The sequence below is a fragment of the Necator americanus genome, chromosome IV (assembly GCF_031761385.1).
Source record: "Necator americanus strain Aroian chromosome IV, whole genome shotgun sequence".
NCBI lineage: Eukaryota > Metazoa > Nematoda > Chromadorea > Rhabditida > Ancylostomatidae > Necator > Necator americanus.
The window spans coordinates 34,042,835-34,057,853 of record NC_087374.1 but is presented as its reverse complement, the minus strand read 5'-3'; the positions used below and the strand labels follow the sequence as shown (position 1 = coordinate 34,057,853).

At 38.6% G+C, this 15,019-nt stretch overlaps 2 protein-coding genes across 5 annotated transcripts in view; one reads left to right on the top strand and one right to left on the bottom strand.

The window, feature by feature from the left end:
• RB195_003596 (uncharacterized protein) overlaps positions 1 to 8,848 on the bottom strand; it is a gene marked incomplete at both ends in the record, with an annotated part of 90,295 nt that extends 81,447 nt beyond the window's left edge. Inside the window, 14 exons of one of the 3 annotated variants that reach the window (XM_064201313.1) lie at positions 2,892 to 3,061; positions 4,552 to 4,681; positions 5,403 to 5,557; positions 5,834 to 5,918; positions 5,975 to 6,076; positions 6,144 to 6,212; positions 6,274 to 6,389; positions 6,451 to 6,569; positions 6,713 to 6,873; positions 6,973 to 7,106; positions 7,665 to 7,787; positions 7,877 to 8,009; positions 8,481 to 8,592; positions 8,675 to 8,848. In XM_064201313.1, the coding sequence (XP_064057194.1) occupies positions 2,892 to 3,061; positions 4,552 to 4,681; positions 5,403 to 5,557; positions 5,834 to 5,918; positions 5,975 to 6,076; positions 6,144 to 6,212; positions 6,274 to 6,389; positions 6,451 to 6,569; positions 6,713 to 6,873; positions 6,973 to 7,106; positions 7,665 to 7,787; positions 7,877 to 8,009; positions 8,481 to 8,592; positions 8,675 to 8,848 (1,783 nt within the window). Of the gene's footprint in view, positions 1 to 2,874; positions 3,062 to 4,551; positions 4,682 to 5,402; positions 5,558 to 5,833; positions 5,919 to 5,974; positions 6,077 to 6,143; positions 6,222 to 6,273; positions 6,390 to 6,450; positions 6,570 to 6,712; positions 6,874 to 6,972; positions 7,107 to 7,664; positions 7,788 to 7,876; positions 8,010 to 8,480; positions 8,593 to 8,674 lie in introns of those variants that run through there. The other 2 variants (XM_064201315.1, XM_064201314.1) reach the window with 2 other exon arrangements.
• A 4,091-nt stretch (positions 8,849 to 12,939) lies between these two features.
• Positions 12,940 to 14,783, top strand: RB195_003595 (uncharacterized protein; the record flags this gene model as incomplete). Of its 2 annotated transcripts, none has more annotated exons than XM_064201311.1 (5): positions 12,940 to 12,984; positions 13,988 to 14,323; positions 14,378 to 14,467; positions 14,543 to 14,603; positions 14,653 to 14,783. In XM_064201311.1, the coding sequence occupies 5 exons, from the start codon at positions 12,940 to 12,942 to the stop codon at positions 14,781 to 14,783; spliced, it is 663 nt and encodes a 220-aa protein (XP_064057192.1). The 2 variants fall into 2 exon arrangements, with proteins under 2 accessions (XP_064057192.1, XP_064057193.1); XM_064201312.1 differs by lacking the exon at positions 12,940 to 12,984 and adding an exon at positions 13,752 to 13,790.
• Positions 14,784 to 15,019: the final 236 nt, after the last annotated feature.

The following is a 15,019-nucleotide window of genomic DNA, read 5'->3' as shown; positions in this document are numbered from 1 at the left end:
ATAGAAGAAAGATTTGTATTATTAGCTAAATTAGCAGTTGATGTAGGTAGGTTTCTCCTTCTCAAAATGAGGAGGGAGCTCCAGAAGCGAAGAATATCCGTCAACATGATAATTATACTTATATTATTCTCTTAACTTATATTATTCGTTGGTAAAACCACAACTCCATATTTTCCTCTTCAGAAAAAAAAATATAACTGGGCAAAAATTCGCTAATACAGAATGCATCCGTCAGTTCTCGCAAAATATCACTATATCACCGCTAATAGAGATCCTAGGAGAAAATTGTTGCGTTACTAGAGTAGTTGGAAGATATCCCCACATTCTCCATCAAATAAAAGACCACAAGTAAAGTTCCGAGTAAAGGAACTTGGAAATTTTCAGCCTTAGATAATCATTCACTCCAAAAAGAAATGTAAAATCCCTCCTTTCCAGAAAAGTGCTGTGAATTTTGTTTATGCCTATAGAAATAGTTTGTATACTCTTTGAATAACTCGATAGGTTCAAAAAAATAAAGATTCGTTAGTCATATAACTAACACAACTGAGGATCACCAGGAAATGTTTACGAACTCTTTTCGCTGGCCAACTAACTGCCGAACAGATAGCAAGAAAATAAAATAGGGAGATGATCAAAAAATCAGAGAAATGTTTTGACACGACTGTCGCATTTGCCAGCAACAACTGGCCCCTTTTTAAATTAAAATTTAAAAATTTAGATTGAAATTCACACAATTAACAACACAAATCCCCCCTCCATAATTTACACATAGTCTCATCAATAAACCAGCAAAAATGGATAGAAATGTCTAAGAAAATGTGCGAAACCACATAAATGTAAAAATCCTAAATACAGAAACCTCACATCCAAGTGATAGTTCTCAATGCACAAACGAAATTTTCAATAAACGATCACGATGAAATGGCTCTAATTAGGATTAATCGGGAGTTCAAAAAAAAAAATCAAAATTTTAGGTTCGACAGAATGGTATCCGAGTTTACTCAACATTCGATTGCGAGAATGATACAATCTTCTAATTGTTTACATCATCAAACATTTAGATATTCCAACTCTTCGAACAAGTAGAACTTCAATATATGAAATTCGAAGAAGTGAAATGTCACGTAAAAAGTCTAGAATACTCTTTATTCTGTTAAAAATAATTTATTGTGATATTGAGTATGCATTAATTTTTAATCAACATCCAAGATACCAAAATTTTAGCGGGTCGCTTCATCATCACTTCGTTACTTTTCGAGATTTCTCTGCATAATATTAACTTAAGTCAAAGTAATTCGACATCAAAATCAAAAGAAAATAACGGATTGCATGGAGATATTATGGAGACATATGAACAAAATAGTAGGATGAAATATGTGAAACCTTGTGAAAAACTCCAGCGCATCCCATCTTTCGAAACAAATAAAGGGATTCAGAAGTATTCGATCTACCTGTGAACCTTACTTACAGTATATTTATCATTCTACAATTACCTATATAAGCTGCACACTTATCTTGACATTCTATCCCTCATTTTGAAAAACCAGATCTTTTCCCTAACAGCCTCATATCTAAGGAAGTTTTAACAGTCCACTGTACAAAAGCAATACCGGAAATCTGATTTTGAAAAAGAAATCTTACTAAAAATCGGTCAGAATCAATCTAACTTACTCACCTCAAAAAAGATGAATAGTTGTTCACCAATAAAGCCCGTATACTCTTTGAATCGCTTCTCCGAACTACCCTCACCTTTTCGTAAGCTGCTCCGTCAAAATAACATCGAAATTCACAGTATGGAATCTTTTTTTCCTCCTACTAGCTCAAACGACAAAAAAACATCAGCACATCTGCTCTGCTTTAAATGTAAAGATCTACCTGTGGTACTTTCCGAAAAAAAAACACCTATTCAATCTACATAGAACTATGAACATCTGCTCAAATGGGACTATTTGCACGTGTTACGAATAATGCTATGAACGCAGTGAAGTATCCAAGAAAAATCAAGATTAAACACATGAAGGAAATATCATCGAGTCGTCAACTTCAAATAAAAAAGTAATTTAACATGGTTTAGTAACTATAATATTCCAAAGAATCCAATGTCACGTATACCTGACAGAAACATCAGTTAACAAGAGCAACCAGTCCTGCCCGCAAGAATCTCAGACATCTTGAGAGCATCCAGTAATTCTGCACAATTGATTTTGATTTGCATTAAAAACATATTTCTTTCATAACTCGAAAGCTCTGTAGTAGAACTTTAGTAAATTTGAAAAAAAAAGACTGATTTCCAGTCAAAATTACAACGTTGTTCTGCAGGAACAGTGATCATCACAATCAAACAACGTGCACAAAGTTTACCGAACAATCGACTGCAAAGATGATGGCAAGACTCGCATTCGTTGACAAAACATAGCATGAAAAGTAAAATCTGGAGGAGAGATTCGCGAACAATACTAGCTTCCTCGATGAATTCAGTTTTTTTCTTGAATTGACATCGTTTTCTCGAGTACGAGTTTTAGCAGCCAACTAGAAATCTGACATGATAACAAAACACATAGTCTTACTTCGCAATCAGTCCACAATGAAGAAAAGAAGATTCAGTCCGCTCAAGTGGTCCTTGAAGATAATCACAAGGATTAGACTCCCAACAATAACAATAAAAAAGACCTTTAAAGATCCTTATACTATGAAAAGGAGGCGGAAACTAACGAAGAGGTAAAACAGCAAACATACCAAGAACCGTATAAACAAACCAATAAAAATAGTTCTTAAAAAAGAAAAAAGAAAAAATGGAGGGAGACCAGCGAATAGTACCAAATCTACGGGGTGTGCTTCCATCAAGGCGACAAATATCTGCGTCGAAAAAAAAATTTAAAAAGTCAACGTACCGCTGTACCATACTCCATGTAGAGCAGTAAAGGCAGCCTTAGCATCATCTTTGTTGGCTAGTTTCATAAAGGCAACACCTTCGGATGAATTTACGTCGACACCAATATGTAGTGGAACAACTGGATACACTTTGTCCTTTAATGCTTGTGTGATTCCTTCCACGTCGACTCTAAGCAAAGCAAACAGTAGTTTCTCAAAATCATAACATAATAACGGATAGGACGACAGTAGGCCCTTCCTTGAAAAAGAAATGAAAAACATAGAAATTTCGAAACCTAAATGAGGAAAATATCGCGAAATGCAAGCTGTCTGCGGAACTTTACTCATCCTTTACCATGATCTAAACAATCTCTATACAAAAGTGCATCCGAACATTGTTAGTCATAATAGCCGCTACCCTAACCCTATGAGGTCAGCAAAAATGCGTGGTCGGACGCATATAAATACAGAACAGCAAACAGCTCAAAAAGAAACAAATCGTCGTAAAAAAAATTATAGCTACGAAGATAGAAAAGTCAAAAGTGTTCCCAAAGCCTAATTTAAACAAATAAATGTCTGTATCCAAAGTAACAAGTAATGTTCGAGTAAACCATAAATCCTTGAACCGAGTTTGAAGGAAGTAGTTCGTCAAACCAAAAACGATAATCTAACAAAAAAAGTTTCAAAGCAGCAGCCCACTTTTCCGATAACATGAAATGAGTACTGCATAACCTTTTTCCTTCTCTGAGTATCTAACAAGTTGACTCATGAGTACCTCAACGTGTAACTTTAATAACCTTAAGTATCTCAATAAGCAACCTTCTTACGTAAGTTCATAACTAACTCAGAAATCCATCCCTCTGAAGCCGTGGTCATCTCTCAGATGTACCTCTAAGGGCATTTATAGGCTTCATGGACTCTTACCTTGAAAATTGGTATCAGTGCTCCGATGTTAAGGGAACCAATCTATCACTCCAATTTTTCCTAATTTTTCAACCGTTATCCCCCAAAACGTTATCCTAAGAACAAAACATTCATTTGCACAACACCCCAAAACGTTCAAACGGAGAGAGGAGAGCTTTCGTTCAAAATCGAGGAGTTCCCAAAATCCTAGAATTTCAATATGCATCAAGGCGAAAGAATAGTCTGGTCTAGTACACCATTTAGTAATCTCAAATTCAACTACATCAGATCAATAAATCGATCTTCTACTATTTGAAGTGTCAGCAGTACACGGAATGGCGCCAGAACGAATGTTTTAAAAATCAAGGCTAGAAATCACTTCACTAATAATACCTTCTTCAGCCTCCATATCAATCATCGCTGCCTTAATATAAAGAACACGTCTATTCAGGAACGAGGCTCAATAAATTTTGCTATCTAGAAGAAGAATCGAACACCGTATGCTGAGCTGAACACCACTTTTTGAACAAATTGCCTTCTTTCATTTTTCAACATTATTCCAGCGCTTGTCTTTACTATCCCTGACTTGAAAGTCCGTTCTACAATCCTAGCACCCTACTCAGGTGTAATAACCATTCTAATTCAAAATAGAAAGAGTACATGTTAACTGTAGATAATAATTGACTCCCCCAAAAACAAGTAGTCAAAGAGCAGTGCATTTCTCTGAAAAGCGCAAATTTTCTTAGATAGTTTCGACGAAAATTCAGGTCAACTTACTCCTTTTCCTCAAACTCCTCCTTGCCAAACATGTCTCTGATCTTCAAACATCGAGTTAGTGCCTCAGTTGGAATGTTTGGAGACAACACTTTCGAAGATGACATACTCATGCCAGGAGGTGGAGCGAATGCTGGAATTTAGTGCCGCCAAGTTCATTTGCTGTAAAATAATGATTAGAGCTCTGCACCACCCTAACACAATAGTTTTTTTCCCACTTGGAAAGAGAATAAACAAAAACATTAGAACAAACTCATAAGGATTTCTATTCATTCATCCTCTGTTTTGCAGCCGACATATGTCACAAAGCGATAGTGCATTACTACGCAATTTTCTCATAGCTTTTTTTTTCAAAAACAGTTTCAGAATTCCACGCTGAAGAACAAAATTCGCAACACATTTATTCTGCAGCACGAACTTTCAAACAACAACAAAACGGCGGTCCACTGAGGTTAAAAAATCAAAGTGCTTCTAGACCGTGAATCATCTCACAGCTAGGAAGAGTTAACAAGTCGAAAAGAACGTGAGTACGACAAAGAAAATCTGCGCTAATGATTAAAATACAATATCAAAGGAGTTCCTTTTGTTACAAATTAGAACATATCAGAAAAGGAAAAAAAATAAGAAAATAATTACGCAACTACTTGAATGCATGAAGTTAGACGCCCACCAATTAATAAGCAGAAAGCGAAAGATCATTTATTTGAGAATAAGCGGGAGCTTTGGTAACTTCTGCAATTTCGAGGTAAGTAATAGTGCTCCCTTTTTTTACAATTCACTGACAAATCAACACAAATTCCAGTGGGCGTTTAAGCAGAGCTCCGATTTTGACGCATGCATAGTCTAGAGCCTACCCGATCCCTGCCAACCGGTACGCTTAGCCGGAATCCATCTCCATACGTCGCATTCTTGACCACCACGAAGCACGCGAGTCTCTGTTGCGATCCGCGACTCGTTCGCATTGATAAAGTCGACAGCACGTTCCCATCGGGCTAATTCCGCTCCTCTTCTGAAAACAGAATAAATACGGGACCATTCGCTCAAAAGTCATTATGTGATTATCAAAAAAACACAGGTACACGTCTTTTTTATTCAAAGATAGCAGCTAAATAATAGCAAATCATATTCTTTGTTGGTGAAAGTCGCTCTACTCTCGGCTTTCTATCCACTACTACCATGAATACAGAACATTTTTTATACTGTCGTATCACAGAAAACATGAGGTAGCCCCACTTTACTTATTGCAAAAAAAAAGAGATAGAAGAAAAACTGTGTAAAAACAGACCTCTTCGCTGGTGGGAACATTATATCTCGAACATGAGGGATGGAAATATAATCTTCTCCATTCCCAGTAGATTCACGTACCACATCTGAACAGAGAAGACCTCGCAGACGCATCAAATGGAGTAAATCCAAGGTCGCTTACCTAAGATTTTGTCGACCAGATCGTAGAATGCTGCCTCTTCTTGCTCTTTGAGTTGTGTCCACTTTTTATGTCCGAAGTAAACAGCTAATACTACTGCAGCGACTAAAGGAACAAAAATACGGTAATTATCTTAGAAATTAATACGACATCTCAGCTGCATGTAACTAACCTCCTAACAAAACGAAGCTCGGCACAATCGCATACATGTAGAAGAACGCAACAGTATCGCGAATGGCACCTGTAGCAACTACAACCACCCTCAAAGGCTATTTGTAATAACGAGCACAGCAAACGAATACCAGAGACAGTGTGAGCAGTCGCTGCTAGCACTTCCTGTCGCGCAGTTCCAACGTAGGCCATTGCCAAAATGAGGAAGAAAATTGTGAGCACTATCATCAGTATGGTCGAAACATCCCTAAAGTGTACAAATTGATCGATGTCGACTAAGGGACCCGGCACTGAAGTTGAACACCTACCTTCCAACACTTTGTTGTTGGACACGAATTCGACCGGTGCGAGGATCACGCTCAACACGAGTTTTAGTGGATCCATGGCGAAGCTCATACTGAGATCCTGGCACCTTTCCGGCCTTGAACTGGAGTTACAATCATTACGGAATTACCGAAACTTACAACCATGACAAAGAAGTATGTAATCTAATCATTCAACGGAATTCTGGTTAAATCCCTAAATGACATATCAGATGGCAAACCTGTTGAAAGTAACAGATGAACTCACGTCATATCCAAGCAGCTGATCCCAAGCTTTTCTCAACGGTGAACGCCTTTCTGGACCACTAGTTTTCGTGGTGTACACTATGCGGCTTGATTCCTGGCCGTCCTCCTCGTCGTCATCTTCTTCACCAGTAGTGTTACCAAGATCTAGGAGTCCTCGAGAACCTGAAAACTTGCGTTTTTTAAATCATTGCTTAAGTCTGTTTGGAAAGCAATTTTGAAGCAGATGTTGTTTTTTATTTCGTCTTACATTTCGAGACTCACCAATAGGGGTAGTTGTTCCATACACACTTCTATTAGTTCGGTCAAACAGCCCACTGCGATCAAGCGAAGAGTCACCAGCAATAGTATATGATGCTGTTGTTGTAACGTGTGTAGAAGACGGACGTGGAGGTGTCCTGGAAGCGAAGAAAATCGATACAGTGCCAGACCAAAAAAGCAATGCGATTAGATAAAAAAGTGAGGGTGAATCTGGAAGAAATTAGGTGGGTAGTAGAATAGTTTTGTGAGAATAGATACAATACTATAGCCAAACATAATGGCAAGTAACACATTTAGCACTAGATCATGTGAATCCCATCATATGACTGTTTGCCGACTACGAGAAGACATTAGAACCCAAAAATTAAGGTAACATGGAGCATTTTAAATTTCGATCAAAAATTACGGAACAAATACTTTTGCAATAAAGTTTGAGCACAGAAATAAGAATCGTCTTGATTTTCCCTACGCAAAACGATCTCATCAGAAAGAAGTCGAGAAAAGTATTCTAACAAAATGAAACTTCCCAATATAAGCGTTTGCAAGCATGCTGAATGACAATGAAAGAGAATTCATCAACAAATTTGAAGGGAGCTCAAGACACAGTAGCGGAATATTAGTAACTCTCAGAACGGAAAGAAACAAAAATAAAAGTACTAAAAAACAAGAAGCCGAAGAACAAATATTCGACTTACTTCGGCAAGGCAGCTTTTCTTGGTGGAGTCGCTCCAGGACGATCAGTGCGATAACCAGGAACAATTTGAGCTGTTGGACGAGGTAAAGATGAGGAAGAGAAGGATGAGCTTGTATATGTACGTCTGGAAATGGCTTATTGAAATTGAAAGATTTGATGGTGCCGATAAATTCTTTGGGAAAAATAAACATATCAACAAGATTTTGTGCTTACCTCTCGCTAGATCTTGTCACTTGTTTGGATGGAGATGGTGGTGCAGGCGGTGTGTCTTCACGAGGAGGTTCTGGAGTTGAGGTGATAACTCTAGTATATGATACTGTCTCTGATGCATCTTCGTCTGAACCGTCTAAATCAACAAAATTTACCGATAAACCGTTTATGTAATACTGCTGAAGTAAAAAGAGTGAAGATTAAAGAAGCATAAATGCACTCTTTAATTCTTTAAAGGCATCACCCCATGAATCTGAGGTGGTGCAGATTTCAGGTGGAGTATTCGTATACGGGATGGGAGACTACGGAGAGGGAGGTGATTCCGTCCATTTATTGCTAATTGCCGTAAAAAACGGCCCGGAAGATGCGGCGCCGCACAAGACTGGCGCGCTCCAATCGAACCTCTTGTACAAAATGGTGCGCCAAAACGAATGAAGCCGTATCTTCCGGGCCGTTTTTTTACGGCAATTAGGAAGAAATGGACGGAATCACCCTCCTCTTCGTAGTCTCCCATCCTTTATACGAATACTCCACCTGAAATCTGCACCACCTCAGATTCGTGGGGTGATGCCTTTAATATTACTTGGAACAAATCCTATAAGATTACCTTCGCTTTCTGAACGATTCAACTTGCGGCGGCTAGACAAAGTTGAGTTTCTTGTTGTTGAAGTTGTTCGAGAGGGCGATTTTGAGACAGGACGCTTCGTAGGAGAAGAGAGCTTTAAATATAATCACAATATGCTAATCCAGAAGAGAATAAAACACATCTATAAAATAAAGTATGTGGAGCAAGAAGCATACCTTAGTTATCGTAGGCGTGACCGTAGCTGTTTTCGGAGGTCCCTGCTTCCTCAACTTCAGCAGTTTTTTCTCATACAGTGAACGTGTGGTGCCACTTACAGGACCAATATTAACATTATATTTTGTAAGTTCATCACGAAGTTCGCTGTCGGAAAGCAAAGCAACGTCCTTCATCTGGAATTTTATTGTTTAAGAAATATGGATAATTAAGCTCTCGAAACAACTAGAACACGGCAAAGATAAACTAAAATAAAGAAAAGATCTACTAAGTCTGATCACTTTCTGAATCTACAGACAATGTAGTTGTCGTTGTTGCAGTTCCTCAAAATGGAGTCATATATTCTTAAACTTAGTGAAAAACACTAGCATTAGTTGAAGAATAGTTACTTCTTACATCATTAAATTATATTAAAGTATTTTCCAGTGAAAAATGGTAACTAATATGAAAAGATTTCATTCCAACAGAATTAACAGTGGACTACTAAAAATTAAGGAATGTGACAGGCAACTGGTACAGCTGAAGAATCACTTAAAGGAAATACATTGAAAAATGATTCAAAAACTACTTGACTGCACAGAAGTAACACAGTAACATGTGAACATAAGCATTTCTATCGGAAAATGTTCGAAAACGTTGACAGAGGGAGAGAATAGTGCGCCGAAGTCAACATGAAATAAATAATAACAAATAACACATAAATAAGTATGAGAAAGAGTGCCACGAGCATAGAAAAGAATTAAGAACAAAACCAAGGATTGAGAATCCCAAGGGGGAAAGATAACAAGAACAAGTACCTCACTCTCTTTTCTACTTTCAAATATCCAAAAAGAAAAGAAAACAAGCTAGGCAACCACATAGAACAACTGAAATGCAGCACTACATCTAGAAACAAACTAAAACGACTTCCCAAACCTGATCCTACCCATTTAGCAAAAAAACGAAAAAGAAGAAAAAAAACTGAAGCGGTGCGGACGAGAGAACTGGGATTCGAAAACGGCAGGGATTTCGAAAACGCAAAAGCCGCACGGAGTTTGAATCGCAGCGTTCCCGCCCGCGAGAATCGTTTTCTGGTGCGTCGTGGATTTAAATATTGTGCGGTTGTGGTGTGGGATTCTTCCTTGTTCTTCCTGATACGCTTTTATAAGCGGGAGAACGTAAAGATATAGGGATATCTAAGGAAAAAAAACTCGACTTCTTTATGACGGTGATGTCATGTTCTGGTTTTCCCAGGGGAAAGGTGGTTTTCCGCCAGTTTTCCGTCGGTTGTATGTAGTTCACGCTCTTTTGACCTTCTAGGGTAGTAATTTTGCCGTTTCGAGACATGTACGTGCCTATCTTGTAAGAACTGCGTAGTACCGTAATCTACATGCTTTATTAATTTGAAATGCTCCCACCACCATGCTCTCATCACCTATTCTCTCACCTATCCACCGAACTCGAGGACACGGGCTTTATCGATCGGTCATTAATCTTTGTCTAAGTTCTAGGTTTACCAACTTCCTTAAAATCCGCAGTTGTTACAGATCTTTGCTGACGAGAATCAGAATGTCTTCTCTTTTCTTTGTCCTTTCTTTTCTTTCCTCTCTTTGTAAACAAATAAACAAATCCCGAATGAATCTACTCGACCATTACTTACAAATTTACGATCACTTAAGGAGTTATGTTCAGAAGGTTAAAATTAAGTGTTTCTATAGAAAATGGTAAAAACTAAGAACTTTCTTGAATAAATTTGATAGAGGATATAATGCACAGACGACCAATCAATCGGATCCGTCTTCTTTCGGACACGCCTACGCATTTGACTTCAATATAAAATCGTCTAAAGTTCATAAAATATAAACATTAAATTCGTAGATTCCTCGACAGAAGATGAAAAAGACGCGAATGCGCTTCCATTTCGACTTTTTCATAACTCGTCTGAATTAGATCTTTGTTATAAGGTCTGAACATCAACGGATTTGGATGTGAGAGCTCTATCGATCAGGTATAATTAGAGCTCTCAAAAGTTTTCATTGAATCATTTTTTTGAAAAGAAAAATTGTTTGCCGCTACTCATTAGCAAAGCTCAGCCCCGGAAAACTGCGCCCCGAGAATATATGAATGACGTGAATATAAAGGATAAAGGTTAAAGTGCCTGACGTTAATCAATCCGCTTGGGATGCGCCCCCGCGTTCACTTCAATTCAGAATCGTTTGAGGTTCACGAACGTGTAACTGGCCTATACAATGACTTGCGATGGTTAGCCGATGTGTCAAATCAGTGTTTTTATCCTTCCAGGGAAGTCTGGTACCAATTTATCGACGCCGGAGGGATGAAAGGCTTGGTTGGCACAGGAGCTGTTTCGAACCTCCGATCGATCGTGCAGTCACAGCGGAACCTGTTACCGACTGCGCTACTAGCGCACGCGGCGTGAATGAATGTATTGTTAATGAATTTATTGTATAATGCAAAATGATGGTAACATATATGTGATGCACAAATTATTGCGACTTGATGACGCTCACAGCTACGAATCCAAGGCTTCAAAGATATTGAAAACCTGACTGAAGTAACATGTTTCAACTCCATAAACAATCGAGCTAGCTTAGAGACTTTTTTCTTGTGAAATTGGCCACAAAACTATTTGTTGTGGGATGCCCTTGTCACTTGATTTTCTAGCTTAGGAGGAATTTCTGTTTCTTTTTTTGCTGCTTAAATTACAATTTCCGTGTTTTACTGTACTTTTTGTAATTTTTGGAGGTTCGTAATATCGCTAACAAATGAGGTATGTCTTCCACCGACACACCACTTTAGAGATCAGTTTCCGTACTACGAACTTTCCGATATTTTTTTTCAAAATATGTCTCAGGCGCATTCAGTTCTAAGCCTCTAAAAATGAGAACTTCTCGTCTGGTTTTAAAACACTTTTTTTTGCGATTTATCCAAAATCTCTTTAAATATTAAATGGATGTGATTTCTTCCAGGAGAAAGAGACTTGTTGAATGGTGCTGATTTCGAACAAATCTGTATAATTCAAATTTTCATCACTAAATCCATCACTCTTTATGGTAGGTTATTATCATCTAGGAACCGCTGCTCACCGGGTACCTTTGGACACACACCGAGCTATTACTGCGCCACCGTACTGACCGCTGCATTTGAAAAGAATAGAAAAAGTACAGAAAAGAATGTTATACTTTTTAAAAAATCTTCAGTGTTTTCAAAAAGTGAGTTTTTGAGAGTTCTGATTATTTCCGGTCGATAGAGCTCTCACATGCATATTTATTGATGTTCAGATTTTATAACAGCGATCAAATTGAAAGCAGTTATGGGAAAAAGAAGACGAAGGAGACGCGTATCCGCGTTTTTTTTTTCGCTTTGTGTCGAAGAAATAGTGATTTTACTGTATGCAGCCTATACAATTACTTACATGAGCCAGGTAATATAGTCGGTGTTTTTATCGTCCAGGCAAGTCTGGCATCAACTAACGATTGCGTTACACCCGCTCCAAATACGAAGAGCTTTTTCTTACCTTTTTCTTCTTACTTTTTTCTTAAATAAGATGCAAATGTCTAATCAGTCTTTTCTTATGCTTCTTTTCTACACAATGGTTGAGTTGTGCCCTTCAAGTCGTTAAAAGCATCACCCCACGAATCTGAGGTGGTACGGATTTCAGGTGAATACTTCACCTGAAATCCGTACCACCTCAGATTCGTGGGGTAGTAGATTATGGAGGGAAAAGTGATTCCGTCCATTTCTTCCTAAATGCCGTAAAAAACGCCCGGACGATACGGATTCGAGCGATCTGGCGCGCTATTTTCTGCAGCGAGTTCGATTGGAGCGCGCCAGCCTTGTGCACGCATCACATCTTCCGGGCCGAAATGGACGAAATCACCCGCTCTCCATAATCTACTATTTCGTATAACAATACTCCACCTGAAATCCGTACCACAGAGGAAAATCCTTGCCGGCCATCAAGATCCATAGCATCTAATCATCCTAAAATATCTAATGAACTGTGTCATACACTGTACATTGTTGACCAGGGGCTACAAACGAAGTGATTTTTGCCCCAGGATTTTCAATCATGCGGAAATATTGTTTTCATTCTCATCAATTTTATGCAAAAACCTATCATAAATCCCGGAAATACAAATGTTTGAAAAATTAACGCAAAACACCACGAGAAACCTTTAGTAAACAGAAGTTTATCGAGCGATGTTCATAAAATTTCTATCACTATATAAGTCACACGAAATATTAGCATACAGTTGTCAAATCGAAAATGTTGGCAGCAGTGTTTCTCTCCGTAATTCTTCTCAAATGTCAGGTAAACATTTAGAAATTTAACAAATAAAATTGAACCACTGTAAACGTTTTTCTGGATTTGTAAGAATAAAAAAAACCAAAGCAAGAAAGACTCCTTTGAATTGAACGAAATTTAGAACGGATCCTTCAAAACAAATACGGAAAATCCTTCGATACTAGAAAGAAACATAAAGCTGCTAACATGCTAGTTTCTGCCTCTATTGCTATAGAGACAAAATTACAACAAACACGACAAATAATAATTAAAAACAGCATTTACAAATACGAATATATTTATGGATACGTATTCTTTATAGCTTGACAATGCAAAGTTTTTTCTTTCTCTGGTTAACATCCAATACCAGTTTCACAGTTAAATCATAAGTAGTTAAAGAAAAAGACAACGAAAATACATTACTCTCGAGTCATTACAATAAAAGGATTGATTTCATTGATGCGATGTAACCCTTACTACAATAGGGTCACTAGGACATGAAGCACGATATAGTTACGTAAGCCGCTGCGCTCGAAGCGATGAGGTGGAAAGAACGGTTGGAATCGAGGTGGGACCACCGCGAACTGCAGCGATGGACGGTGCTAGTATAGGACCCTACATTTTCCTAACCGCTACGCTCCACTTTGAGCCGCTTCGAGCGCAACCCCTTGCACCGTGTTTCATGTCGTTTTGACCTTACTATAGTTATTTAGGGCCACACACTCTTAACTATTACGGTAAGCATCAAGCATAGCGTATCACCCCTCATAATTTAGATCTCATAAGAAACAACCATGCACTATCTGTGCGATGACCGTTATGGTTATATTATGGTTAGAAGCCCGTCACATATGATGTGAACCCCTTAATTACAGTGGTTTGCCGCTGAGGTAGCATCAACTCGTTTTCTAAAGCAAGCGACTCGTCCTTAGTGATCGCGACCCTATTTCAGTCTCGACATTTCTTCCCATTCATTCCTAATAACAAACAATTATTATAACCTAAAAAACATCGTTAACTATTCTTTCAGCTCCCATCCAACAATGCCTTGCCACCTAGCAATGTTGGCCCCGTTGGTCCTGTGGACCCTGTGGATCCACCCGCCACCAGGATGCCACCGGTTACGATAGGACCACCGGCCACTGTGGGACCAGTCACACTTCAGCCTCCATGTTTTTGCCCAGTATGTCCGCGATGGCCACCCTATCCATGGGACTATCCATATCCATGGCCTTATCCGTGGTGCCCATGGCCGTGTCGGCGCTATTACGTCTACGATGTGTCTGAACTGCTTGACGCCGCCGTCTATCGCCTCGATGCCCTCTCCAAACTTCCGCAGTACCGAAATCTCGTACCGATATTTAAGGTGATTTTTTAAAAAGCACTTCTCGCGAAATGTCCAGTAAATCATGATCCCAAGGCCTTAATCGATATGGCAAGTGATCCATCCTTACTTCAAGAAGACGGCGACTATTCTGAGGTGGACGAGATTCCGGATGCGAGGAAACAAGTAAGTCAAAAGTAGTTTTACCTTAATATTCCAGTTGTGTTGCTCTGGCACAAGTAAATTCTACTAGCATTGCAGTTGTACGCTGCGAAAAAGATCGGAAGTTCTCGAAAAGCACCACTACCACCCGATGCTTTGAGTAAGTCCTGAATTCCACAGTCATCCCAGATAGACTGTATAATTTCCAGAACAAGCAATGCAAGAGGATAGCTCTTCCACCGGTTCACCGGGTCCTGTTGCTGCACCTCCAAAATGGGATAAGATAAAGAAGTTCCTCAAGATTCTTATAAAAATAATCGAGGTTCTATTGGAATTGTAATAATATTGTTACGAATAAAAACTGCAAATACTTGCTAGTACAAAGAAAATGATGAATAGTATGATTTTGATTAGCATTTGCCCTCAAATGCTTACCACACATTATAATTCTTCCAGAAAAATGGTGAATGATGTTAGTTTGCCTGGTACTACTTTCAAAATTAACACAGTTCTCCTGTGTACAAAATAACGCTTGGATCTCAGAAAGGGATTTTCTTCATTTTCGCTGCTAAAAAT